The sequence below is a fragment of the Gobio gobio genome, assembly GCF_949357685.1.
Source record: "Gobio gobio genome assembly, chromosome: 2".
In the NCBI taxonomy this organism is placed as follows: domain Eukaryota; kingdom Metazoa; phylum Chordata; class Actinopteri; order Cypriniformes; family Gobionidae; genus Gobio; species Gobio gobio.
This window is the reverse complement of record NC_137098.1, coordinates 54,122,779-54,149,447: the sequence shown is the minus strand read 5'-3', so window position 1 is coordinate 54,149,447 and position 26,669 is coordinate 54,122,779. Positions and strand designations below refer to the sequence as shown.

Genomic DNA, 26,669 nt, shown 5'->3' with positions numbered 1-26,669 from the left:
AATCATAGAATAATTACTTATGTACGATATTCAGTTCTGGTCCAATGTTGTGTTGCCACTGTAAAATCTGCGTCCTGAAGCAAAAGCAGCTGAGAACAAGTCATGTGGAGCGTGTGAGAGTTTTATTCGTGAGAGCTATGAGAATGAGTCTCAGGATCATAACCATGCGGTGAAAACCACTAAGAGAATACTAAACTACACTGAAGCGGAGAGATTTTGCAGGGTGCAGAACGTCAAAATCCAACAGAGAGGATATCAAACTGTTGTGTGATTGACAGGATGAAGCTTCCTGTGTGACAGAAACCAGAGCAGCCAGATCAAAGCCCGTCAGCCCCTGTGCACCCCTTTAGAATACACGATGATAAATGTAAGATATTACCATGTTAATGTGCATGTGTTTGTATGAGGGAAACCCAAGTTCCTGGAAACTAAAAGTGGATGGAGGAGACAAAACGGAAGCTTTGATTTGTTTTGTAGCACATAAACTGTGTGTGCAGAGGGATGGTTCACCCAAAAATTAGCTGTCACTTATTCACTGTCATGACATTCCCAACTGGTATGGTGCTATTTTTTTTTTTCATTTGATAATACAGTGTATATAAAAAGTCTACACACCCCTATTTAAACAACTGGTTTTTGTGATGAAACAAAGCTATATCATATCAGAACTTAAATGTTTAAAGTAAAAGATACATCCAATGCCACGGAAAACCATGGTGACGAAATTCAGGATTCCGGCTGAGCCGGATCTCTGGCTGAGCCATTTGAAAACATTAACATTCCTAAACATTAATTGGCCAAAAAGTTCATTCTTGGTCTCATCAAACCATAACACATTTTCCCCATAGTTTTGAGATGATGGATATGTGTTTTTGCAGAGTTTAGCCAGGCGTGGATGTATTTTAGTTAGAAAAGGCTTGCGTCTTGCCACCCTGACCCAGAGCCCAGACAGATGGAGAATATGGGACATAGTTGACAAATGTAGGGAACAACCAGTAATTGCCAGAAAAAGCTATGAATCTTTTTAATGTTGATGTAGGCCTCTTGACAGTATCCCTGACAAGTTTTTTCTGTTTTCTAATCAATTTTGGAGCAATGTCCTGTCCTTGATGAGGTCACTGTTGTGCCACACTTTCTCCACTTGTCGATTACTGTCTTCACTGTGTTCCATGGTATATCTAATGCCATTTAATTTTTTTTGTAGCCCTCACCGGAGCAAAACAATGAGATTTCGTTGATGTATTGTACGCTCTTCTTTATGGCCCATGGCTCTTGTACTAGCATGCAACCAAAAAGTCAGAAAAATCGTACAAAAACAGCAGGGATTAATTAACGAGTTAACGAGAGTCATTTCAGGTGAAGACAGGTGTGTACTATATCACACAAGCTTGATGATGAATGAACTGTAAAAACAGCTACATACCCAATTATTAAAGGGTTTGCACTAACCCTTTCCAGCAGTGATTGTATGATTTTGAGATCCATCTTTTCACACTGAAGACAATTGAGGGACTATTACACAACTATTTAAAAAAGGTTAAAACATTCAAAGATGCACCAGAAGGAAACATGCTGTGGACTATATGTAAATATCTTTTATGTAAAATATCTTATTCAGAAAAGTACTAAATAAAAAATAACATGAATTTTGTATTATCCCTCTTTATTGTGTTAAAATAATGAACATTTTGCAGATTCTGCAAGGTGTATGTAAACTTTTGTGCACTGTACATGTTCTAGTGTGTTTTGTTGTGTGTAAGGGAGCATCACCTCTGACCCAGTAGCTGTGATCGCGTCCCTGAGGGTGATATGAGGTTGATCTCCAGGTCTCCTCTGCGAGGGTGGACGATGAGGACTCGCACCACCACATGTTCCAGGAACACCACATGCTGATCGGACTGTTCGCTGCAGCCTGTGCTCGAGATGCTTGCGTTCAGTTTCTGATCTGCTCGAATGTACCTGCAAGAGGACGCAAAGGGAGTCAGTGGTCAGAATCTTAAACAGATCTGCATTCATCGACCCGGACATCAGTGAAAATATTAAATGCAGATTAAAAAATTGTAAAGTTATTTTTGACAATATAGTCAATAAATGGTTACTGATTTAAAAAAGATTAAAAAACCTGATATCAACTAAAAGTGGATAGAAGAAATCAGAAAAGATTTTAAATCACCGAAAAATGGCATGTGAACATGTGCATATTAGGGATGCCACAATTCTCAATATAATATTGAACCGTTCGGTACGGCCTGTGAATTGCGGTTTTTCGGTTTTGCATTTAATTAAGTATTTTTCTACAAATTCTATCATTTGCCTCCATCCCAATATACTGAACAACGCGACATACATTCACATCACAGGTTAGTGGTGGAGTTATACTCACGGAACACTATAGTTATTCACAATCACGAAAGTTCATTATTTGCATGCGTTTTAAAGCCTTGCCGGTGTTCTGTCGATTTGTCCTACCTTGTCAGATTTTGCTACCTCCCATTAAAACAGTAGGTAGCACGATTCGACAGCAAAAAATGCTGCCTATCAGATTGTGCTACCAGCATCATATTCATCTGATTTGAGGCTTTATTAATATCCATACCTACTCCTACCCTGAACCTACCCTTAAAACTATGTAAATATTTTAAATAAATAAATATTAAATATGGATGTAAAATGCTACCTATCAGATTGTGCTACCAGAATCATATTAATGTGATTTGCTTTATTAATATCCATTAATATCCATACCTACCCCTATCCCTACCCTTAAAATGTAAATATAAAAAAAAAAATATATATATATTGATGTGGGCATGCGCAGTAAGCCTTGGTAGGACAATCTGACAGGTAGGATGAAATGTCAGGACACCGGCGTGTGCGCAGTTTAAACATGCGCTTTTCCGAGCGTGCGCACTAAATGCCTGTCAAACATGTGATTACTGGACTAAGTAGTCGTCTTACTGCGCTAATACTGTCAAATACACACATGGTTAACAAACACAGTCGGTTATGTCTAAAGTGAAAGTAAAATCGGCGCGTGTCTGTATTAGAGGCACGCAGGTCTTACATTGACAGCAGGCAGACTAGTGAATACGCTGCCCTTAAAGGGACAGTTCACCTCTAAAATAATGTCATTATTTACTCACTCTAATATTGTTCCAAACCTGTATTCATTTCTCATTTTTGAGTGAACTATCCATTTAAATGTTAATACAACTACAAAAGGCAAAGAGAAAATCGCTCACTGCTCTTGACTGAAAAACTTTAATACAGCAGCTTTAATAAGAATCAGTGTATATTTTATAGTGAAGTATATGTAGTGTTTTATTTTTACATTTGTTCATTCAATTTCATTCTTAAATGCTGTATTATATATATATATATATATATATATATATATATTATAGTATACTATACACTAGGAATGTGTACAAGGGTTTTTTTAAGTAAAGTTTTAAGTTTAAGTAAAGTTTTTCAATTCTTTTAAGTAAAATAAAGCAAGAGTATTGCAATAAAAAATAGTCTTTTTTCTCCTAAACCTCTTGCTGTTCCTGTTGCCTAAGAATAGGATAGCAAAAAAATGATGTGACAAGCCATCAGAACCGAACCGAACCGAAAACCGTGGTTAAAAAACCGAGGTATGTATTGAACCGTGGACTAACTGTATTGTTGCATCCCTAGTGCATATATAAATTTAGTTATATATATTTACTTAACTGTCAGGTTATATGACAGTCATTAGTCACTAAACTGGAAAATTGATTGATTTTAAAAAAGCGTAAAAATAAATAAATGGATGGTAATTTATTCTGTCAAAAAGGTTTAAATAATACTATAAACTTACCATAAACATAGTATGTAACATAGCACCATATGAGCTAGGTGCATTTTTGTTCTTTTAAACAGATTGGCAATGAAAATCAACATCCACTTTCAATGTAGAAAATGCATTCTCTCGGTCAATAGTGCATTTCTTGTGTGACGTAAACGACGGCTGCTTTGTGTAACCACTTGCCTAAAAGGAAAAACTCCCAGTTTTCCCGACTGTCCTCAAGTAATACTGGATTAAAGAGACTCACATTATGCAACAACAGAGACAAAATGCCTCTTAACATGATAAATGGCTGAACTTAAGAACAACCAGTGTGTTCTGAGGACAAGTGGCCTTCTGGGAAAGACCTACCTCCTTTGAGTCATTGTCAAAAACCACAAAACTTTATTTATATATCTTGCTGTAGCATTTACTCTTCCTGTGAACAAAGTGTCACTACTATAATTAAGTCATATCAGACTCAGAATGATAATATTTTCGATATGAGCGGTCATAAACACTATCACAATATCACAATTATCAATTTTAATCTCAGTTAAGGCTGACTTTGCAGGTTTGAATCGTGTTGCTTGTACTGCACTATATTCATAAAATGTTTGTGCATTTTGTGACTACTGGTTTACGATGTGACAGGTTTGCATGACTAAACAAAATTTCACATAATCCTTTGTCCAGCTAGAGCATCACACACCTACTGTGAATCGTTAAGCTAAAAAAGCAATATAGAAATATTAAATTACCTGACCTTTTCGTTTTATTTCAACCTAAATCATTTAAATCACATAGTAAGCATCAGAGTGTCTGTATTACACATAACCTTCCCCTTAATAGTGTGAAAAATAAAATAAAAAAACAAGCACACACATTTTCATATTCACAATGTCGTTTTGTGGCTCATTAAGCTGCGGGATCATCTATTCGGTCAATCCGGAAGAAGCTCATTTTGTTTATTAAATCCTTTTTTCCTTGGGAACAACACTGTTTCAATGGTTTTATTATAGCGACTGTGCGGTTTTATGGTTCTGCTGATAAACAACACCGCACAGATGGCAACAAAATTAGTCACTTGAGGTCTGAGCCATTATTTAGCACACGTTCAGAAGCAGTATCACCCAGAAATACACTAGGTGGAGATTGCCTCGTTTCAATCTCGTGACTGACATTCAAAGGAAAATGTGCTTAAAATGGAAGGCTGTGTCCCTTCAATTTACTGTAACATGACAGTTTGTGGTAAAATTGGAGGGGAACCTCAAGCTTCCCCCGGGCTGAAACAGCATCCATGTGGGGATATATATATACACACTATATTGGCAAAAGTATTGGGATACCCCTCTAAATCACTGAATTCAGGTGTTCTAATCATTTCCATGGCAAAATGTGAATAAAATCGAGCACCAAGGCACGCAGACGCTTCTACAAAATTTGTGAAAGAATGGGTCGCTCTCAGGAGCTCAGTGAATTCAAGTGTGGCACCGTGATAGGTTGCCACCAGTGCAATAAGTCCATTCGTGAAATTTTCCTCACTACTAAATATTCCACGGTAAAATGTCAGTGGTATTTTTATCAAAGTGGAAGCAATTGAGAACAACAGCAACTCAGCCAACAAGTGGTAGGCCACGTAAAATCACAGAGCGAGGTCAGCGCATGCTGAGGCGCACAGTGGTCGCCAACTTTCTGCAGTCAATAGCTACAGACCTCCAAACTTCGTGTGGCTCCAAGCATCTGCATCCAAGCCTTACATCACCAAGTGCAATGCAAATCATCAGATGCAGTGGCGTAAAGCACGCCACCACTGGACTCTAGAGCATTGGAGACATGTTATCTGAAGTGACCAATCACGCTTCTCTGTCTGGCAATCCGATGGACGAGTCTGGGTTTGGCGGTTGCCAGGAGAACGGTACTCGCCAGACTGCATTGTGCCAATTGTAAATTTTGGTGGAGGGGGGTTATGGTGTGGGGTTGTTTTTCAGGGGTTGGGCTTGGCCCCTTAGTTCCAGGGAAAATAACTCTTCATGCTTCAGCATACCAAGACATTTTGGACAATTTCATGCTCCCAACTTTGTGGGAACAGTTTGGGGACGGCCCCTTCTTGTTCCAACATGACTGCGCACCAGTGCACAAAGCAAGATCCATAAAGACATGGGTGAGCGAGTTTAGTGTGGAGGAACTTGACTGGCCTGCACAGAGTCCTGACCTCAACACGATAGAACACCTTTGAGAGGAATTAGAGCAGAGACTGTGAGCCAGGCCTTCTCGTGCAACATCAGTGCCTGACCTCACAAATGCGCTTCTAGAAGACTGGTCATAAATTCCCATAAACACTCCTAAACCTTTTGGAAAGCCTTCCCAGAAGATTTGAAGCTGTTATAGCTGCAAAGGGTGGGCCAAATCCATATTAAACCCTACGGATTAAGAATGGGATGTCATTAAAGTTCATGTGCATGTACAGGCAGGCATCATATATATATTTGCAAATTACTTCATAAAAAAGTATTACTGAATACAAAAGTAATTTGTAATTGTAACGGAATCATTTTTTTAAGTAACCCACCCAACTGTGATTGTTAATGGCATACAGCCATTACATTTTTCACTTCATAGAGCCAAAGGAATGAGACAGTAAATCGATAGATGGCAGCCCTATCTAACGAAATTCTAAGCATGGCCAAAGCGCCAGCTAATTCCCTCTCAATAGCCATCCGAGCGTGAGATGCTATAAATAAATCCCAATCTATGATCAATATCAATGAGTGCACACAGCCAACACTACACACAGACACTCTGTGCTTTGAAGCAGTAGACGAATGAAAGATTTGATGGTTTAAAGGAGGACAGGGGACAAGGGTGGACCATTGTGCCCCTGGACCCTTCATCTCTGCACCCTTCATCAGCAAATCAATTTGAATGCAAAAATCTCTCTCATGATTCCCTTAAATGAAATTTGCTAATAAATGCTATTAGGCACAAAATAATAACATTAGAACATTAACATTACTAATAACATTACTAATAAAATAGTAATAATAGAAATATTTCCTTGGAACAAACTGAAATAAACATTTAAGTTGAAGTATTAAAATTACTATAACTGAATTAAAAGGAGAAGTGCTCACTAACACAGATTTAGACAGATTTGTGAACAATATTTGAAAGAAATAGGCCTTTTGTGTACATAGAAAAAGTCTTAGATCTTTGAGTTGAGCTCATGAAAAATGGGGGCAAAAACAAAAGTGTTGCGTTTATAATTTTGTTCAGCGTGTATATGTATATATGTATAATTTAAATGAAATATATTTTACATTTTAAAATATATACTTCATTAAGTCATGCTGTACAGTGTTGTAATTGTTAACTAAAACTTTATTTCTGTTAATTGAATAACTGGAATAAAATGAAAAAATATAAAATCTTAAAGTAAAATATTTAAACTAAAAAAAAGTATTGTAAATGAGAAATGTTGCCTTGGAACAAACTGAAATAAACATTTAAGTTGAAGTCTTAAAATTACTATAACTGAATTAAATATAAATTAAAGCTATATAGAAATGTTAAAAAATCATCACTTTTTTTGCAGTAAGTCACAGTGCTAACCGCAATAAAACAATGTTTTACTTTACACCTTGTTTGTCCTTTTATGTGATAACTGCTGCTATAGGGGCGACACTCTCCGAGGAATAGCCGCAAACATAAAGGATGACATCTTTACAACACAAACACAATTTATGCCTGGTGGACTTATCATTTATTTTTCATTGCTTTATCAAGCCCATTGATCAAACCCCAAAACAAAGAGTGAACAGCAAAAACAACTATTGTTGGAGATACTATTTAGCTGACAGTGAGAAATGTCCTGGCTAAAACAATGTTCTTCTATTGTGTTTACATTTACCAGCCACAGCTCATCCTGATAAAGTTACATACTGTCATAATTAGCCATAGTTTTATTTTGACTGCTATGAGCGAATATTTTAAAATGGCATTGCTGTGATTTGTGATTTCTATCCTAAAACACCAGCCGCAGTTTTAATGTAAAGTCAGTTGAAGTCTTAAAGAGATTAATTTGCCCACCCTCATGTCATTACAAACCTGTATGACTTTCTTACTTCTGTGGAACACAGAGAGTCGTTTATAACAATGTTCAAACTGCTCTTAATGAAAGCGAACGCAGACCACAGCCGATTTGCCGTGAATAACTACTTCATTTTCATCTTCATCTATTTTATTTTCATCTATTCCTAACACAAAGCTCTCATATGATGGTAAAGAATGTTATGTTATATGAAGGCTCAGAATGTAGTGCACATGTTGTATGCACAACTTCAATGGAGATTTAATGGAGACTCTGCTAAACTTCTCCTCTGGTGTTCCACAGAAAAAAATAAGCAATTCAGGTTTGGAAAGACATAAGGGAGAGTAAATGATTGCAGTTTAAATGTTAGGGTGGACTATTCCTTTAAAGTTATCAAGAGTGGCTGAACTGTAGTTCTTTGACCTATTAACAGAACACTACGTACTACATCTGCTGATTCCTAACATCTGCTGTGCATGTTAGTAATTATGCACGACAACATTTTAAGTTTGAAGAAACATATGCTCTTGTTTTATTGGCTGCCATCTGACAGATTAATTTCAACTATTTTAAACTTTCTAAATGCATGCTCACTTTTAGAAATCCGTCTGTTGATTCTAGTGCAGCTGACAAAAGACAAGATTTAAGGCACTAATTAACCACAGCAAAGTGAAGTGAAATGCTGATCTACACAGCAGTATATTCAGCACTCAGTATGTTGTTCAGCACTCAATGCCGTTTTTGTGTAAATAAATCTCTGACATTTTTTTTCCCATTTTTAGTTGAAAACGGTGTTGTGTAAGTTACCCCTCAGAATCAGTTTTAATCTAAAACGAAAAAAAAAACGTTTTTTTTTTATTATTATCAGTCTATGTATAGTCACCACAAAACTAATAGCAGATTACCATCCTAAAACACTACTTTTACACAGTCTTTGAAAGCACATTTATGTTGCTTCTGTGCATTAAAAAAATCCGTGCAACATTGGCTCATTTTCCTGATACAGTGTATTATATATTCTTATATTTCAATTGCTGCCATCTGGCAGATTCATTTCAACTAACCCTAAACTTTCTAACAGCATGGTGACATGGTAATCTGTGTTGGATTTCAGTTGTCACATTGGTGTGCATTAAAACAGTAACACGTGATTTGATTTGAATTTGAATGTGCACTTCTCAACAGGACATCTCTGGATTTTTATCATGGTCATCTGGACACTCCTAGTCTAACACAAATATTTGAACCTACCAAACTTCCTACCTTTCAAACAGAGAATATTTATAGTTATAAAGTCATGCAGCCTGTTTTTACAGGTCTACTCCATTCAACTGCATTCAACACAAATGCATTCTGGTAAACAGAGTTACTAATAAACGTATTGATGTGCGACGAGGTGAATGACCAGCTTTTTTAAAGTCACTATGAAATCAAAATTGACTTTTTTTTTTTTTTAAATAATAGTATTGCAGTATTTATGATAAATGATATAGCAGTGCACATATTTTTTTATATTCATGTTCCTTCATGTTATCTTTAATCAAAATAACTTCCCCTCCCTCTTGCAGCGACATCTCGTCTCTGATGACGTGTATGGCACGAGGGCGGGACAACCTGTCACTACTGTTCACTTTGTCAGCTATTTTCGAATTTAGTCTTAGGGTACGTTTAGGGATTTAAATTTAGGGATTAAAGTGTTATTTTATCCTTTTCAGTAAAGGGAAAGATGTTGTTAGTTTATGTTAGTTATGTGCAGTTATGTTGGACATTTAGAGGAGTTTCTGTAATTTTGTGGTTACCATTACGCAGAAGAGTGGTGCCTGTGTTTAGGTTGTGGCCACTCATACACTCATTTATTGGATGAACTTCCTGTTCTCAATTAAGTTATTTTTGAATTTTGTTTCTAAAAATATGCTTTTTGTTATATTTAATAGTTTTCCACTTACACTTGTAGAGCAAGTAGTTAATTTAATAAGGTAAATTAAATCAATAAATGTGTTCACCAAACATAAATAAACTTTTATAAATTTAACATAACATTATTAAGTAAACTGCACATATAAATATTATGTAACAGTGACAAATTCAAATGGCTTATAACTAAATTGTTATTTGTAAAAATGACTCAATATAGTTGTGTGGAACCACTTGACGCAGCTTTTTTAAGTAAATTCAACAAAAAAAATGTTTGAGTGTATTTTTCGCGGACAGACAACAACATTGTCAAAAAAGACTGACTCAGTAGTACACAACACAACTTTGGAACTTGAACATGTCTTTTTTCAATTTTTAAAATTGCATTGTTTTAAAATTGACAGACGTTCCCTTAGGCATCATGCGCCTTGGTAGCGGGTCAAAGCATTCTTGAGTATAAATATGCAGCTATAATGCATGTAGGTGATTTTGAATTATTATTTAATGTCGATAAACATACACTTAAACTGATCGTAGTATTGAAATCTTTATAGGACTGCCGAATCTATAGAACAGTGGCAAGGAAAACTAACTTTACCGCGCTCCCTGAATGCCCCCTAGTGGTAGGGAGCATTTCCATTGTGTTGTGGCTTGATTTCGTTGTGTTGTGGCTTGATTTCGTTGTGTTGTGAATTTATTTTTTATTTTTAAATTTCATTGTGTTGTGCACTACTGGGCCACCGTACTTTTCGCTCTGATATACGTCACAATAGGGAAGAAAAAAAACTGTTGCAGCTTCTGTTTCGTACAGACTTTAAAACAGTCTTAAAATCATAAAAGTAACAGTTCAGTAACAGTGTAGCTCTAAAGTCAAAATTGCCATTATTTACTCATGTTGTTTCAAAGCTGCATTATGTCAAAAAACCTAATAATGTTTGGTTCTCAGGAATTTTAGATCAAAACTAAGAATTCATGTTGTTCACAACAACTTCTATAGCAGAAGCATTTATACACATCAATCTGAGGTTGGGGATCATCAACTCAAGATTCAATCCGAACCTTTCTGTTATCAGTCAAACCAGCAGTTAAAAACAACTACCTGTCCAACCCGGGTGATTCTTGACAAATGTCTACATTCTTGACATACGTCTAAAGAGTTTATTGAGAGAAGTGCTGACAGTTCTTTAATTCAATCAGCTGGCTCAGACACAAGGCCAAGAGACGATCAATAGCTGTGGACCCGTACAAAGAGAAATCAAGCCATGTGACGTCCTTGACAGAGGACAGATGATGTCATTCAGTCTACTCTTCTCGCTTTGCATCTTTGCACGCTTTGTGCTTGGTGCTTTGTTTTCAATCAGATGAGCACAGAATTCGACAACTTTTTAGTGCTTGATTGTTTCCTGTAATTCCTGCGCAAGTACATTTACACTGCTTCTGCACATTTTCTAATAAATTACCTTTCTATTAAGTAGAAAATTCTGAAAATAACGGTTTACACAAAAATATTAAGCAGCACAACTCTTTTCAACATTGATTATAATAAATAATGTTCCTTGAGCACCAAATCAGCATATTAGAATGATTTCTAAAAGATCATGTGACACTGAAGACTGGAGTAATTATGCTAAAATTACATTTTGAAGAAAAAAAAAAACATTAAAATAGAAAACGGTTCATTTCAATTGTAATATTTAACAGTATTACTGTTTTTACTGAATATTTGATCAAATAAATGCAGCCTTGGTGATCATTCTTTACAAATAGCATAAAATTATTTCAAAAACATCTTACCAACCGCATGCAGTGATAAACACACTCTTTGAACACTTTCACAAACACTTAATCAGCTGATTAAGCAGTTTATAGCAGCACGTTGGGGTCAAACTGCATGCAAATTAATTACCATTTGGATGTAAATGTGATCCACCCCCATCTCATTTAAATGAAATTTCATAAATGGTCAAGTTTGTACTGGTTGATGATAAAGATGGCCTACTTCTGATAACCATTTTGAAATGTACATCCGTTAATAAAGGAAATACGCAAAGCAGTAAGCCAGAAGAAAATGCAGGCCTTATATCATCACTAAAATGTACTAAAACAAAACAGTATAAAGCTTTAAGGTCACAATGTTTCATCATGCCCTTCAACAGATCACATGATCATCTGCCTTTCAATGCAGTGACAGCACATCCTCTGAGGCTAGATATGAAAGGATAGAAAATCCCTTTCAATATAAATCAGTAGTTGGACGTGCCCACATGAGATATCACAGTTCAAATTAGGCCACACAGAACAGTATTGAAACTCTGTTTCGGAACAAATGCTGTAGGACCCTTGAGCCGACGCATTCCCGCTCGGTTGGGATGTGAGCTGTTCTTGTGTTGACACGGAGATGCCGTTGTGTCAATGTGGCACAGTTGTGTTTCCTTGTAAGAATACAACAATCCAAGACAGCAGAAAATGATTCATGCAAATAAGAAACTTGGTCGGCATTACTGGGAACGCCCGCAAAAACGTCATATTCGCCATATGCCGTGGGGGAAAACAAGCCATTAGAATGAATGCACGTAGAGTTAGACGCTTTATCTTTACTCTTTGTAATGATTACGACTTATTTTTGCTTGGTGCAGTCCCGAAAAGTTGCTGTATGGCGTTCTGTACCTCTAGTTATCTGAAGTTTTAGAGTAAAGATAAAGCGTCTAACAAGGTCTACGTGCATTCATTCTAATGGCTTGTTTACCCCCACGGCATATGGTGAATATGCTGTTTTTGTAGGCATTGCCAGTAATGCCGACCAAGTCTATGCTCAAGTGCTGTCGATTGCCACGATACAAGCTACTCATAATTTAAAGTAAACATCGGTAAAGGTTAATCTTCTGAAAAAGCAGTTTAGAAGCTAACAAATAACCAGAAGCTAACCACACTGATGCCATGTAGGGATGTCATGGTGAGGAAAGTTCACACCGGTATCATGGCTGTAGCCAGCTATGAGGTCATACCTCTGTATTTTTCCAAGGTCTATATAATAAACATTGTGAAATAATTGCCTAAAAAAGTAAGAACACTACTTTAGTGCTGCAAGTATATTGCATAGCACCAAGATCTTCTCATCTGTCCTGCCTCTGCGGTCTGTCACCGCTCGTCCATGTCAAAATATTTAAGTCGACCAATCAAATAAAAGTAGTCGGGCTTAATGTTCACAGAAGCTGCTGAGCGTGAATTCCAGTGGAACAGACAGCATGTTCAGTAAAACTGTCATAAAGTGGGAGAAGATGCAAGTAGCTAAACTAAATATTTCATATTTGACAGCCGTTTTAGGATAGAAATGTTAAATGACCGGCAAAAAATAGTCTAGCAAACTAACAAAACTTTTGTCTAATTTCGCCATTTTTAATTGAAAATAGGCCTCCAGCCAATAATTTACGTAATGTAATAATTAGTACCTGTCAATGTGAGGGGACAAAAAACATTTACGAAGCCCCTAAAGGTACATGGTGAAGGAAAAAATATGAGATGGGAGGAAAGATTATGTCAGTGCTTTTGTGTTCTCGCAAATGTTTTGCACTCTCCCAAGAAACTTTGCGTTCGCTCTCAAAACTTTTGCGTTCCCCCAAGAAAGTTTCTGTCCCCTCGCAAAACTTTTGCGTTTCCGCGTGAATCTTTGTCGCAAAGAACATGTTTTTCAGGGAACGCAAAAATTTGGCAAGTGAATGCGAAAGCATTGAAATATAATTTTTCCCCCATCTCGTATTTTTTTTTACATCACTCTGTCCCTTTAGGGGCTTCGTAGCATCACTAATTTCTGTTATTTACTCCCTTAAACTGACATAGAAATAGCATTGGATCAAAGACAAGTTTGAACACACAAATAGGTAGCAAGTTTTGCAGAACTTCTGCTTCATTTGTATGCTGGAAGCATCTGCTCAATATCCAACAGCACCGCGGCACTGAAAATGGAGATGTTCCTGCAAATGTGGTCACTTTGTCATAAAGCCTAGTGGTTTGCCAAAATATCTCAGTAATTCAGACCTCTTACAGGTTATATCGCAGATGAGATCTGAAGTGTTGCACTGAATGTGTAAGTGATTCACGGCGCTCAAGTGGACTATCTCAACATGTCTGCTGATTGTACACCACTCATAAAACCAATGTGATATGTTGTTCCTCTCTGAGGCTGAAGCGGAGAGGTGACTCACGTTATGATCTAATAAAGCTTAGACATGCTCCAGTTACCACCACTGACCTCCTGATCATAATAAATGCCTCTAATTATTCCCATTAGAATCAGATATCGCTTTCAAATGAAAAAGCAGGATTTTTTTGCAGAGATGTGTCAATTTGATATGAGACAGTAGCGGGAATGGGTGTTATATATCCAGTATATACAGGTTCATAATGTTAAGTCATTTTTTAAAGAATGTGAGACATATCCATTTGTTATTCATTTGAGTTGGTGGCCATCAAATTGTAAACTGAAAGAGAAAACAATCAAATGAGATGAAGCACCTTTCATTGATTGTGGCATTTCCATAATGAGCATTTAGTCTGGGGTCAGTGAGTCTCTCATGCTCACCAAGGCTGTATTTAATGTATGTTTTAAATCTGTCATGAAAATGCCAGCCACTGTGTAAATGATTATATTTCAACAACGAATTGGAGAAAAAACTATTTTATAAGTTTTATAAGTTAATGCAAAAACTGCCTTATGTGAAGTTTACATGTTTGGGTACTATGTTATTTGAGTGTTGATTATTATATCTAAAAATAAATAGCAACTGAATTTAGGCAAATAGTTTTGGCTCTGTTGTTAACCTTTAATATTACAATAATGTGCAAGTAAGGGCTCCCTATATATTTTACAGCATTATCTTTAAGAAACTTTTTGAATTCAGACAGAATGAAGGACAGACACATTTTTTTTTTCAGAAAACCACTGTTTAATAAAAATAAATAAAAAGTAATTTTGCAAAACTGCTGTACCAAACCCATACCGAACCGTGACTTAAAAACCGAGGTATGTACCGAACCGTCAGTTTTGTGTACCGTTACACCCCAAATATTTATTTAACAATTTCTATCCATTCTCCAAGTAAGTGGATGTCCTGCTTATACCAATGTCTTGTAATACTCTTCTTACATGCCACACTTAATATATGAACAAGATATACATCACTTTTCAACACAGAGTGCGTAATGTTTCCAGGATCCAATATAGTGAAATTTCTTGGTATATCATATCCTAAAATCTTTTGGATCTCCATCAAAACCATGTCCCAGAAAGGTAGTATTTTTTGGCCAACTCCAGAATACATGAAGATGGTCAACATCAACATGCCCACACATCCTCCAGCATAACCATGATGTGGCTAATTGTTCCCTTTAAATTTTGGGAGTAGTGAAAAAACGCACCAGATTTTTCCATGCAAACTCTTGCCATCGTTCTGAACAGGTAATTGTATGTTGTGTCTTGCAAGCAAAATACCATTCTTCATTTGGAATTTCTTCCCCTAACTCTCTTTCCCATATCTGCTTAATATAGCTAGATGTGTTTTCTATTCTTCATCATGGCCCGATAGAGACAAGAGATTATTCAGGGATTAATCTTTGTATAGGAGTCAATTATCAACTCTACCAGTATATTCTGCTCTGTACTGCCTATTTTTTAAAACTCCCTTTCAAAATAGTCCCATGTTTGTAAATACCGATAAAATTCATTATTTTCCAAATCATAATTTTCTATCTCAATAGATTTTAAAATTTTATTTATTCCTGTGATGCAAAGCTGAATTTTCAGCATCATTACTCCAGTCTTCAGTGGCACATGATCATTCAGAAATCAAAAATTGTGATTACTATTAATGTTGTAATGCTTAATATTCTTGTGGAAACTGTGAGTGAAACATATGTTTCAGTATTTTTGATGAAAAGAAAATTCAAAAGAGCAGCATTTATTTGAAACAGAAAAATGTTGCATTACCATGAAAGTCTTTACAGTAATTTCTTTCAAAAATTATGTAAAAACTGTATATACTGCCATACCGTTTCCATGACATAAAGGCCTGATTCCACAGACAGGGTTTAGATTAAGCCAGGATTAGACCTTAGTTCAATTAGGACATTTAAGTAGCTTTAATAAACGCGCATTAAAAAAAAACATTACTGATCTGCATCTTCAGACAAAACAATGGCACTTTTATATTTTAAGACATACTTTCATATTTTAATAGCTCAAACATTTTGGACTAGGCTTAAGCCTTGTCTGTTTAATTTAAGATTTTAGTTATGCCAGTAATGCCGCCCAGCCCATACAAAGATACATTATTGTGCAGAAAAGAGTTATATTTGGCAGTTTGAAAGAAAAAGTGACTCTCTCCTTACCGGGCTCTGCGGTCTGAGGTCTTGGTGCAGGTGTGCTGAGGAGGAACGTTTCTCCACTTCTTGGATTCCACCACCATGGCCTCAGCATCCACCAAACCAAAGCCATACAGATGACTGACTAGTACACAACAACAAACATACATGCTATTAACCAGGTAATACCAGGGAATATACCTTGAATTAAATACAATTTTCAGTTTTTTGAAAACAGTTTTTTTGTCTTGATTTAATCATAAATTTAACACAATTTTAAATTTAAATGGATCAGACTGTTTTTTTCAGCACATCCCACAGATGCTCGATTGGATTGAGAGCTGGGGAATTTGGAGGCCAAGTCAACACCGCAAACTCGTTGTTGTGCTCCTCAATTCATTCATGAACCATTTTTGTTTTGTGGCAGGGCGCATTATCTGCTGAAAGAGGCCACAGCCACCAGGGAATACCGTTTCCATGAAAGGGTGCACATGGTCTACAACAATGCTTAGGTAGGTGGTACGTGTCAAACTAACATACACATGGATGGCAGGACCCAAGGTTTCCCAGCAGAACATTGGCCAAAGCATCACACTGCATCTGCTGGCTTTCCTTCTTCCCATAGTACATCCTGGTGCCATGTGTTCCCCAGGTAAGCAACGCACACGCACCCGGCCATCCACGTGATGTAAAAGAAAACGTCCAGTTCTGATGCTCACGTGCCCACAGTTGGTGCTTTCAGCAGTGGACAGGGGTCAGCATGGGCATCCTGACTGGTCTGCGGCTATGCAGCCCCTTATGCAACAAACTGTGATGACCCTGTTGCCGGTTCACCACTTTTCCTTCCTTGGAACACTTTTGATATATATATTGATCACTGCAGACCGGGAACATCCCACAAGAGCTGCAGTTTTGGAGATTCTCTGACCCAGTCGTATAGCCATCACGTCTAGCCATCACCATTTTTTCTACTTCTAACACATCAACTTTGTGGACAAAATGTTCACTTGCTGCCTAATATATCCCACCCACTAACAGGTGCCGTGATGAAGAGATAATCAGTGTTATGCCATATACATATATAGGCTATATACATATATAGGCTATATACATATATATATATATATATATATACATATATAGGCTATATACATATATATATATATATATATATATATATATATAACTCCTTTTTCCATTAATAAACTGGAAAAAGGAGCTCATTTTTGCACCTGTATGTCAGAGGCGGCTTTATTGCGGTATGTGTGTGTGCGCTTCAGATGCGAGCGCGAAATCTGCGGGAATTAGTAGAATTAAAGTTATGTGCAACCCCGCACGAAATTCAGACCGGTCACACCGATACTAACACACTAAAGAAAAGTACAGCAGAACACCCGTTCGCAATGTTCAGAGGATTAAACGGACTGAATGAGAGGAGGCGGGTGCGTGTCAACTCGCTGTCGGCCGGAGAGGAGAGGAGAGCGCAGCTGATATCGATACTGTCGAAAATGAGTATCGTATCGTTTCAGATATTTCAGTATCCATACATAGCGAAAAATGAATATTTTTGACAAAACTAGTAGGCATACACACAGGTTCGAAGACTCATTCTCTCGCCCCCTACAGTGCAATTCGGCTAGGTATACATCTGCGATAGACTATCAAGGTGAAAGTCATCATAGCTTGCGTAGTATAGACCCAGCTCCCAACCCAACTTTGAGAATAGATTAACGGCGGTATTTTTTTTATCGCCCGATAAGAGTCTCACGTACTAATATATATATATATATATAACGGCCCACCACTAATATATATATATATATATATATATATATATATATATATATATATATATATATATATATATATATATATATATATATATATATATATATATTAAAGAGAGAGAGAGAGAGAGAATTATTTTTTGCTGTGTAGATTTGCAAATCGCTCTCATGATGTTCTATTTAATAATAAAAATTTAAAAGTACAAAGAGTTCCATAAAATGACTATGCGTTTGGACATACAGTACAGCATGTCATACAAGTTCCATATAAAATCAATTATAATACACACCACACATCTACATTTGAAATAATAAAAACATCATACAGAAAAGTAATTTCTGAGGCTTATACCTTTGTGTCCGGCTGCATTGGTTTTCCAGTCACTAGCTTTCAGGTGAGCCTGTCTCGACGTCTTTACAAGAAGATGCTGGACATCTCTCCAGGTTATCAGAGGACTGAAAAATAAATTGTTAAAGAAAAGAGAGAACTTTAAGCCTTTTGAGTTGTTCTACATTTTCAATACAGTAATACAACAGCTGTCTGTGCATAATTATTATTATTATACATTTTATTTATAGGCACTTTACATGACATTCAAGGACACCTTACAAACAACATAAAACAATCAACATTAAATAACAATGATCCTCATTGGTCATTACAGCACAGACTGGACACAAATACAGCCACATAAATGCCTGCCTAAAAAAATAAGTCTCAAGACGAGATTTAGGGCCAGATTTACTAACAGCTTGCACCAGCGCAAACCCTTTTTTGACGTTAAAAAACTACGGTTAGGATTTACTAAAGACACGCAGTGAAAAAATAGCTCTGAAAAGGCGTGGACAGGGTTATTTTTGTGCCTGACCTTATTGCACATGCATTCGTAGGAGTTTCCGTTTCAGATACAAAATGAATGGGAGGAGAGTATTTAAATGAATCATGATGCCAGGTGATTTACTAAGGTTTGTGCTTGTCAATTTACTGGTGTTTGCAGCCCCAAAATTATTTACTGCCCCAAAAATGCATGCTTCAAACCAGACGCTAACTGGTAGATTGCGGTGGTCATTATGAAAATGATCCAGCTGTGTCAGTTCTTTAATTTGCGCGTCGTCCGTAGATCACACAAAGAACTTTTCACTCCCATCGGCGCTTGTTTTGGAATTGCGCTCTCACACTAATTTGCCCTGTTTAGTAAATCTGGCCCTTAAAAACGAGAAGACTTTCACTATTTCTCACATCCTGAAGAAGCAAGTTTCATAAATACTCTTCCTTAAAAGAGCAGGATGAATTCGATTAATATTACGTATGTGAAAATATGCAGATCGAGTGACACACTGTTTATATGAGCTTAAAAGGTTAAAAGTTTGCGTGCCATCTTTGACAGTACTTTATCATGTTTAGACAGACACTGGAAAATGATCAATACATGAGTCTCTACATGAGTCTCTGCTCATGTTAGAAGACAAAAATGGTGGAAAGATCCAGGCCTTTGATTATTGCCCTTTGATTGTCAGCTAGTTTTCCGCAACAGACTGAATCCACCTTGTGAATGTATAACACCCCGTCACATTCAGCTAATAAAAGAAAAATACTGCAATTTTTTGGTGTGATTTTTTTGATTGGTTGGGGCAGACTTCAGCACTTCATAAAACTTCTCAACACCGAGCCGGCCCTGGCAAGATCAAGACAGTAAGATCACATAATATACTGAACATTTTGTTTTACTTCACTCCAGCAGATAAAAAAAAGTAGTTCCATAAAGAGGAGTGAATTACAAAAGAGTAATACAACTTGAAAAGTTATTTCTTTTAATAAAAGCATTGCGTGGTTGCTAGGTAGTTGGCAGGGTTTCTTGGGTGGTTTCTAGGCTGTTGTTAGGCAGTTGCTAGGATGTAATTATAATAATAGTTATATACAAAATTAATTTAAAGCATGTAAGCAAAAGACTTTTGTTTAAAACTGACTGAATTGCAGAAGAATTGATGAGTAATGATGAAAAGTGCAAGTGTTTAGGTAGTTCACCTAAGAATGAAAATTCTGTCAAAATATTTTTTATATATATGCAGAAAACAGTCAGTGTTATTTTAGTATTGTTTATATACTATCATACATTTTATTAATATTTTTTAATTAGCTTTTATTTTTATATTTTCTGTCAAACTGTCTTAATTTTTAGCAACTTTATGTGCTTTAGTCTTTTTTAATATTTCTATTCACTGTAGCTGAAATATACATTTACTTTAGTTTGTCATTTTAATATTTCAACGTAAATGTATTTTATTTCAGTTAGTTGCTAACGCAACATATCTCATTTTCATTTAAGTTAAAGTTATTATCTAATAATTAAAGCTATATTTCAATTAACATGTTTTAATAGTTTTAAATAACAATAACAGCATGCAGCATTACTTAATGATACACATTTTTAAAATTGAAATAATTTCATTGAAATGTCAAAATATATTACAAAATGTATTTACAACATTAAAATCTCGCCACAACCAAACTGTTCCAAAGTTCTTTTTTTATTCGGACTGATTGTTTTGGTGCAGATCAGAGTGCAATTGCCATGTTCATATATGCCTAAACTAACCAAACTAAGGGGGAAACTGTGCCAGGTTCCGAAAAAAAAATGCTCCAAACGAGCCAGGTGTGAAAATGCAATAAGTGAGGACAGAATTATCATTTTTGGGTGAACCATCCCTTTAAACCAATAAATGAAAGTTAGTTCAAACATTGAAATAAAAAGAAGCAGTGCAGCTTTCTGCAACTGAATGGGAACCTCACTTTGCCTCCAGAGCGAGAGCGATGACACCCGCCACCATCGGTGCAGATACTGAGGTTCCCGTGTGGCCATCGGTACACCTCTGCCGCAGGTCTGTGGTCACCTGGTACCAGAAACACATGAATACAGAGAGTTAACAACTCCAGTTTAGTGGACGAGCATGACTCTGAAACTAAAACAGAGGAATGTGCAAAGTTATTTGCAAATTTGTCCTTTTGTCCTTTAAATCTTATTAACAGGTATGGCAGGTCTTCTAGATTTGTGTGTGGCCACTTCTTCTGTTAAAAGACACTTAATATTCAGTTAAACTTTTAATCTGACTGCCTTGATGAGTGATGAGAACAAAACTTGAATTGAATTGAATTGAGCTGGATGATGACCCTGTTGTCTTCTGCAGAGCTGCTTTATAGCTGAATTGAATTTGTTTCATAATTGACAAATTTTGCATAATTGATTCTGCTATTGCCCTGTTTATTAATGTGAAGCTGCTTTGAAGCAATCTGTATTGTATTGAGTGCTATAAAAATAAAGGTGACTTGACTAGAGGGAAATGATGCAGGCGTCAGGTCCTACTTAAAACATTCAGCTATTCTCTGAAAGAATGCGATTTCGTGACAATGATGAGACGAGTCGTTTTCTGCAAATTGCTCTGTAAATATTCCATCGTTGTGGTTTTCTGGGAAACTGTGGGTCACCCACAGAGCTGCTCTGGTAGCCTGCAGGCAGAACGAGCAAACGCTCCAATGTGTCTTCAATCAAACATGAGCTTGATTACACTGGCGTTTCTCAGAAGAACAACCATGAATGGGGTCAGTGCCACCGACAGTGTCCCGAGAAAGATTCTGAGATAGAAGACAAATGCTCTCATCCAATATATGTGCGTGTGTTGGGGCGGTTTATGGTCATGTTTAAAAACAGCAGTCAGGAAACAAACATGAAAACAGTAAGTAAGCAAGTTTGAAATTGAATATGTTTTTAAGATTGAGCAATTTTGCAAATTAAAGATGAATAAAAATTCAAAATTATGTCATTAAAAAGCGAGTTGTTAACAGGGAAAAACTACATTGTGATTTAATCATTTTAAAGGTGATTAGGGTTGAATGACAAAGGGTTGGGGGGGGGGGGTCTAGACATATTTTTGAGTGAAATAAAACAAAACAAATGTGAACTTAAAGGAACACGCCAACTTTTTGGGACTTTAGCTTATTAACTGTATTCCCAGAGTTAGATAAGTCCATACATAACATCTCATCTCTGTGCGTGCCATAATTCTGTCTGACGCACCCACCATTAGCCTAGCTTAGCAAAAAGACTGGAGGTATATGGCTCCATCTAGCCTACTGCTCAATAAGTTACAAAATAACGCCAACATTTTCCTATTTACATGTTGTGATGTGTATAGTCACAGCGTGTACAAATAACAAGGTTACATGAGACACAGCCATATTATAAACGTATACATACTGGGGACTATATTCTCAGAAAGCGCAGCACTGCTCTACTTCTGCAGAGTGCGGAGTGATTTGCTTGCAGCACCTGAGAAGCCGCGCGATGAAGAGGAGAGAGTTCGCTCAGAGTTGGAGTAATAGAGTCAGCAATTACTAGATAGTTTACAATCATGGATGCTCGCTGTATTGTAAAGAACTGCAACAATAAACAGGGGAGACCAGGTAATACAATGATATTTCATAGAATTCCAATCCAAAACGCTGACCTGATGAATCGATGGCTACTTGCTCTGGATATAGATCCAAACACACCTGTAGCCATCATCAAGCACCATGGTGTTTGCTCTGAACATTTCACAGAGGACGACAATTTAGAAAAAATGGAAATTTGCCACACGGACCATGAAATGTGTGCTGAAGGATACGGCCATCCCATCGATAGTACAGACGGGATCACCCGCGGCTGCGGTAATGTTCCGTTATGTTTTTAGATGACTAGCCTACTGTAACAGTACCATTAGCTAGATCTAATGTAACGTTTGTGACACTGTTACATGAATAGGGTGGTCACTACTGTATTGCAGTTTTCCCCGTGCTCCATCCCCTGTAATGTTAGTATTGTGTTGTCATAAATGCGCTCTGTCACAGTAACAAATGAGCGGTGCTAGAGGTAATTCTCTGGATTGTAGCATTTACCTTGCAAATGAATTGGAGGGGAGATGGGCAGTTTTAATTTTTGTCTGTGGGTTCATGTGCAAAAACAGCTAACGTTACCTAGTCACGCTGGTTTTGTTGACGCAAGTAACAACGCTGCTTCTCAGGTGCTGCGAGCAAATCACTCCCCAGAAGTAGAGCAGTGCTGCGCCTTAAGAGAATATAGTCCCCAGTATGTATACGTTTATAATATGGCTGTGTCTCATGTAACCTTGTTATTTGTACACGCTGTGACTATACACATCACAACATGTAAATAGGAAAATGTTGGCGTTATTTTGTCACTTATTGAGCAGTAGGCTAGCTGGAGCCATATACTTCCAGTCTTTGTGCTAAGCTAGGCTAGCAGGGGGGTACATCAGACAGAATTATGTCACGCACAGAGATGAGAATGGTATGTATGGACTTATCTAACTCTGGGGAATACAGTTAATAAGCCAAAGTCCCAAAAAGTTGGCGTGTTCCTTTAAGGCAAGACACCCCCGGTGAATAGGGTAAAAAATAAGGATAAAAAAATAAGCAAAAAAAGATTAGATATCACTGTACTTCTCCAGTTGATTGATTACATTAAGAATCGCAAAAAAAATTTGCATTACAAGTTTTCTTAAAATGTCATGTTTAAATATGCAAATTAGGCATTGTCTAATTAAATATGCACTCATTTGCATACATTTCTAGAACAAAAACCTGAACATTGCATGTTGGAAGTCTGGTTCAAAATTATTGCTTTTTTTTTTTTACTTTTATTTTGGGTAATAAAGTATTGTATAAAATCAGGCAAACTATATATGAATAAAACCCTTCTGTAAAATCATTTGGAATATAGATTGGAATAAAACAATGAAGTTTGGTTTATGCAAGTGAGATTTCTGGCTCATTGTATAGGAGAAAAAAGCCTTTAAAAGATAACTGAAAGATATGTAACTATGAAAGATATGTAACTGAAATCTACAGATTCAAACAGTATTTTGGATTAGGCCTGTCGCGATTGGTCGATACAATCGATTGCGTCAACGCTGTTAATTAGTCGACGTCAATATTGTAGTAAGTTCTGTCATATTATTCAATTACGTTTACTGTTTTTTGCCATGGTATCGATTCAGTATCGGTATTGAGGTATTTTAGTCTGGTATCGTATCAAAGTCATAATTTGGTATCGTGACAACACTATTCTATATATAAAGTATTTGCTGATATTCTCTTTTTTTGTTATGTTGGTTTACCAATTTGTACTTTTTTACTCTTTTAGTTTTACATTTTGTCAAGGGCTTGTTTACATTTATACTTTTTTTATAGTACACTACTGAAGGCCAACGTTGCAAGTTAAATTAAATGTTTTTAAGTAAAAATTGTGAAAATTATTGTGATAAATTAGTCGATAGATTAATCGATTAATGGATAAATTAGTCCATAGATTAATCGATATAAAAATAGTCGTTAGTGGCAGCTCTATTTTGGATGTTTTATTTCCATTAGTCTGAGAGAAAGGAAAAAAAAAGCACTTTTTGAAAAGCCCAAAATCTCAAAAATGACAGATGCAATCTTTTCACCTTAAGAAATAAACAAAAATCCTTCAAGGAGCCATGGACACCCTGTCAAAAAGCTACATTTATACATTTGGCTGATGCTTTTATCCCAAGCGACATTGAATTTAAAGTACACATTTTATCAGTCCTCTCTTTCCAAGGGAATCAAACCCATGGCCTTGGCATTGCCCATGCTATGCTGAATTGTTTGAGCAACAGGAAGGATGTTTTAGGTCATTTTTAATGGTATTTTAAAATACCATTCAAGGTGGTGCCAAATGACTTCCGCTCTGAAGTTTTACTTAAAGGGATAGTTCACCCAAAAATGAAAATCCACCCAAAAATTACTCATCCTCAAGCCATCCTAGGTGTATATGACATTCTTCTTTCAGACAAATACAATCGGAGTTATATTAAAAATATCCTGGCTAATCCAAGCTTTATAAAATGGCAGTGAATGGGAGCCCAACATTTGAATATATCCATATTTAAACTTTATAAAGTAAAATATCTAGCTTCTGCCAGACTGCCTTCGGTATTCAACTTACAAAGAAACTGTAACGCCTCTCACAGTTCAAAACGCTTACACTGTCCTAAATCGCGCCAGTTGCGCTTTTTTCGTAAGGTGGTCTGGTGGAAGCTAGATGTTTTACTTTATAACGTGTTAAATATGGATATTTTTCTTGACGCATCGATTCACTTCAGAAGGCCTTTATTTTACTTTTTTGGGCTTCAAATTTTGGGCTCTCATTCACTGCCATTATAAAGCTTGGATTAGCCAGGACATTTAATATAACTCTGATTGTATTCGTCTGAAATAAGAAAGTCATATACATCTAGGATAGCTTGAGGGTGAGTAAATCATGGGGTAATTTTAATTTTTGGGTGAACTATCCCTTTAAGTAAACACTTATCAACAGCACTACTAAAACAACAGTATTTTCTGGTGTAGACACGGTGTAAACAAAATTAGTGTGTGAGAAAATGATAAAAGAAACCTGTCAGGCATGTGTAAATGAACTCTTAAGCCCACAACTCCCAACCAAATACCAGAAGCAAAGCAAAACCCAGTAGTCATTCTTAAGGATAACATCATAATCTGCACTGCTGGAAGAGAAAGCAAACACACACAAAAAAAACGCTACTTCTCTTCATCCTCTTGATATCTCCCTGTGGATTTCCCTGCGCATGGGAGCCGGACCAAACATATAGCCTCAGTATTTTTTCCAAACGGCTCATTTCATCAATAGATATTTTTGAAAAGAGCCAAACAACAAGAGCTCAGCTGTATTAGCAGAATAAGCAACAGGATCTGGGACAGATGATCTATGGAAGACGTTTGAGTTTTGGCAGATCACCATTAAACAGCATGTGAAACTGCATTTCTATACTGGTCCGGTCAAAAGTTGATCTGTCCTTCAATGTTGGGATTTCTCATTCATTTTTAAATCACCCACAAGGCAAAAAAACCCCACCAGATTGCTTAGAAATAGAACAGCACATATTATTCATGTCCATTGCACAAACGGTAAGACGTTTAATACTTAGGGTTAGAAGGTGATGAGGAGGAATGAAATGAGAATGTGTCACAGAAATAATTGAGATGAATTGTAGGACACAAGATGGGGCATCAAGAGAGCAAATGACCTAATAAAACAGAGAGCATGCTTACGAGGCTGAAAGTAAAACGAGGACAAAAGGTTGAGTATATGACAGATGGAGTACACAAAGATACTGTTACGTAACGTGGTGATGAAAGCTCACCAAAACGATGAAGAACTGGAAACAGGAACTTTAATAACAAAAACTCAGGAAACTAGCATAGACGTCACATAAACCATATTAACATTAACGTAGACGGACAAACACTGAGGGAGAACTGAAGGCTAAATACACAGAGCAAATGAGATGATAACAAGGTGATTAACAAGACAGGTGAAAGACTGGGGAAATCTAGGGCTGAATCCGAAATCGCCCCCTATACCCTTAAATAGGGCACTATTTGAGGGGACATTCATTTGTAGTGGTGTCCGAAACCATAGTGGACATTTTTGAGTGAACTCATTCAATCCCACATTGCACCGCAATAACGAGTGTACAGCCGATGTACACACAGCGGCTGTCCGAATTCGCTCACTCGTTTTTATTCACTCCTTCAAGTGAACTGTATTAGTGGACTAAAGTAGGGAATAGTGATTAAGGGTTTAGGGGGCGATTTCAGATTCAGCCTAGGTCA

General features: G+C 36.7%; 1 protein-coding gene across 2 annotated transcripts in view; it reads right to left on the bottom strand.

The window, feature by feature from the left end:
* pcsk6 (proprotein convertase subtilisin/kexin type 6) overlaps window positions 1-26,669 on the bottom strand; it is a 102,617-nt gene that overhangs the window by 42,260 nt on the left and 33,688 nt on the right. For both annotated transcript variants that reach the window (XR_013818492.1, XM_079843557.1), the window contains exons 9-12: window positions 20,748-20,848; window positions 18,309-18,412; window positions 16,197-16,314; window positions 1,771-1,959 (exon numbers count right to left, since the gene is read on the bottom strand). Coding sequence is in view for 1 of the 2 variants with exons in the window: in XM_079843557.1 (XP_079699683.1) it covers window positions 1,771-1,959; window positions 16,197-16,314; window positions 18,309-18,412; window positions 20,748-20,848 (512 nt within the window). In the remaining variant the exon portion in view is untranslated. The remainder of the gene's footprint in view (window positions 1-1,770; window positions 1,960-16,196; window positions 16,315-18,308; window positions 18,413-20,747; window positions 20,849-26,669) is intronic.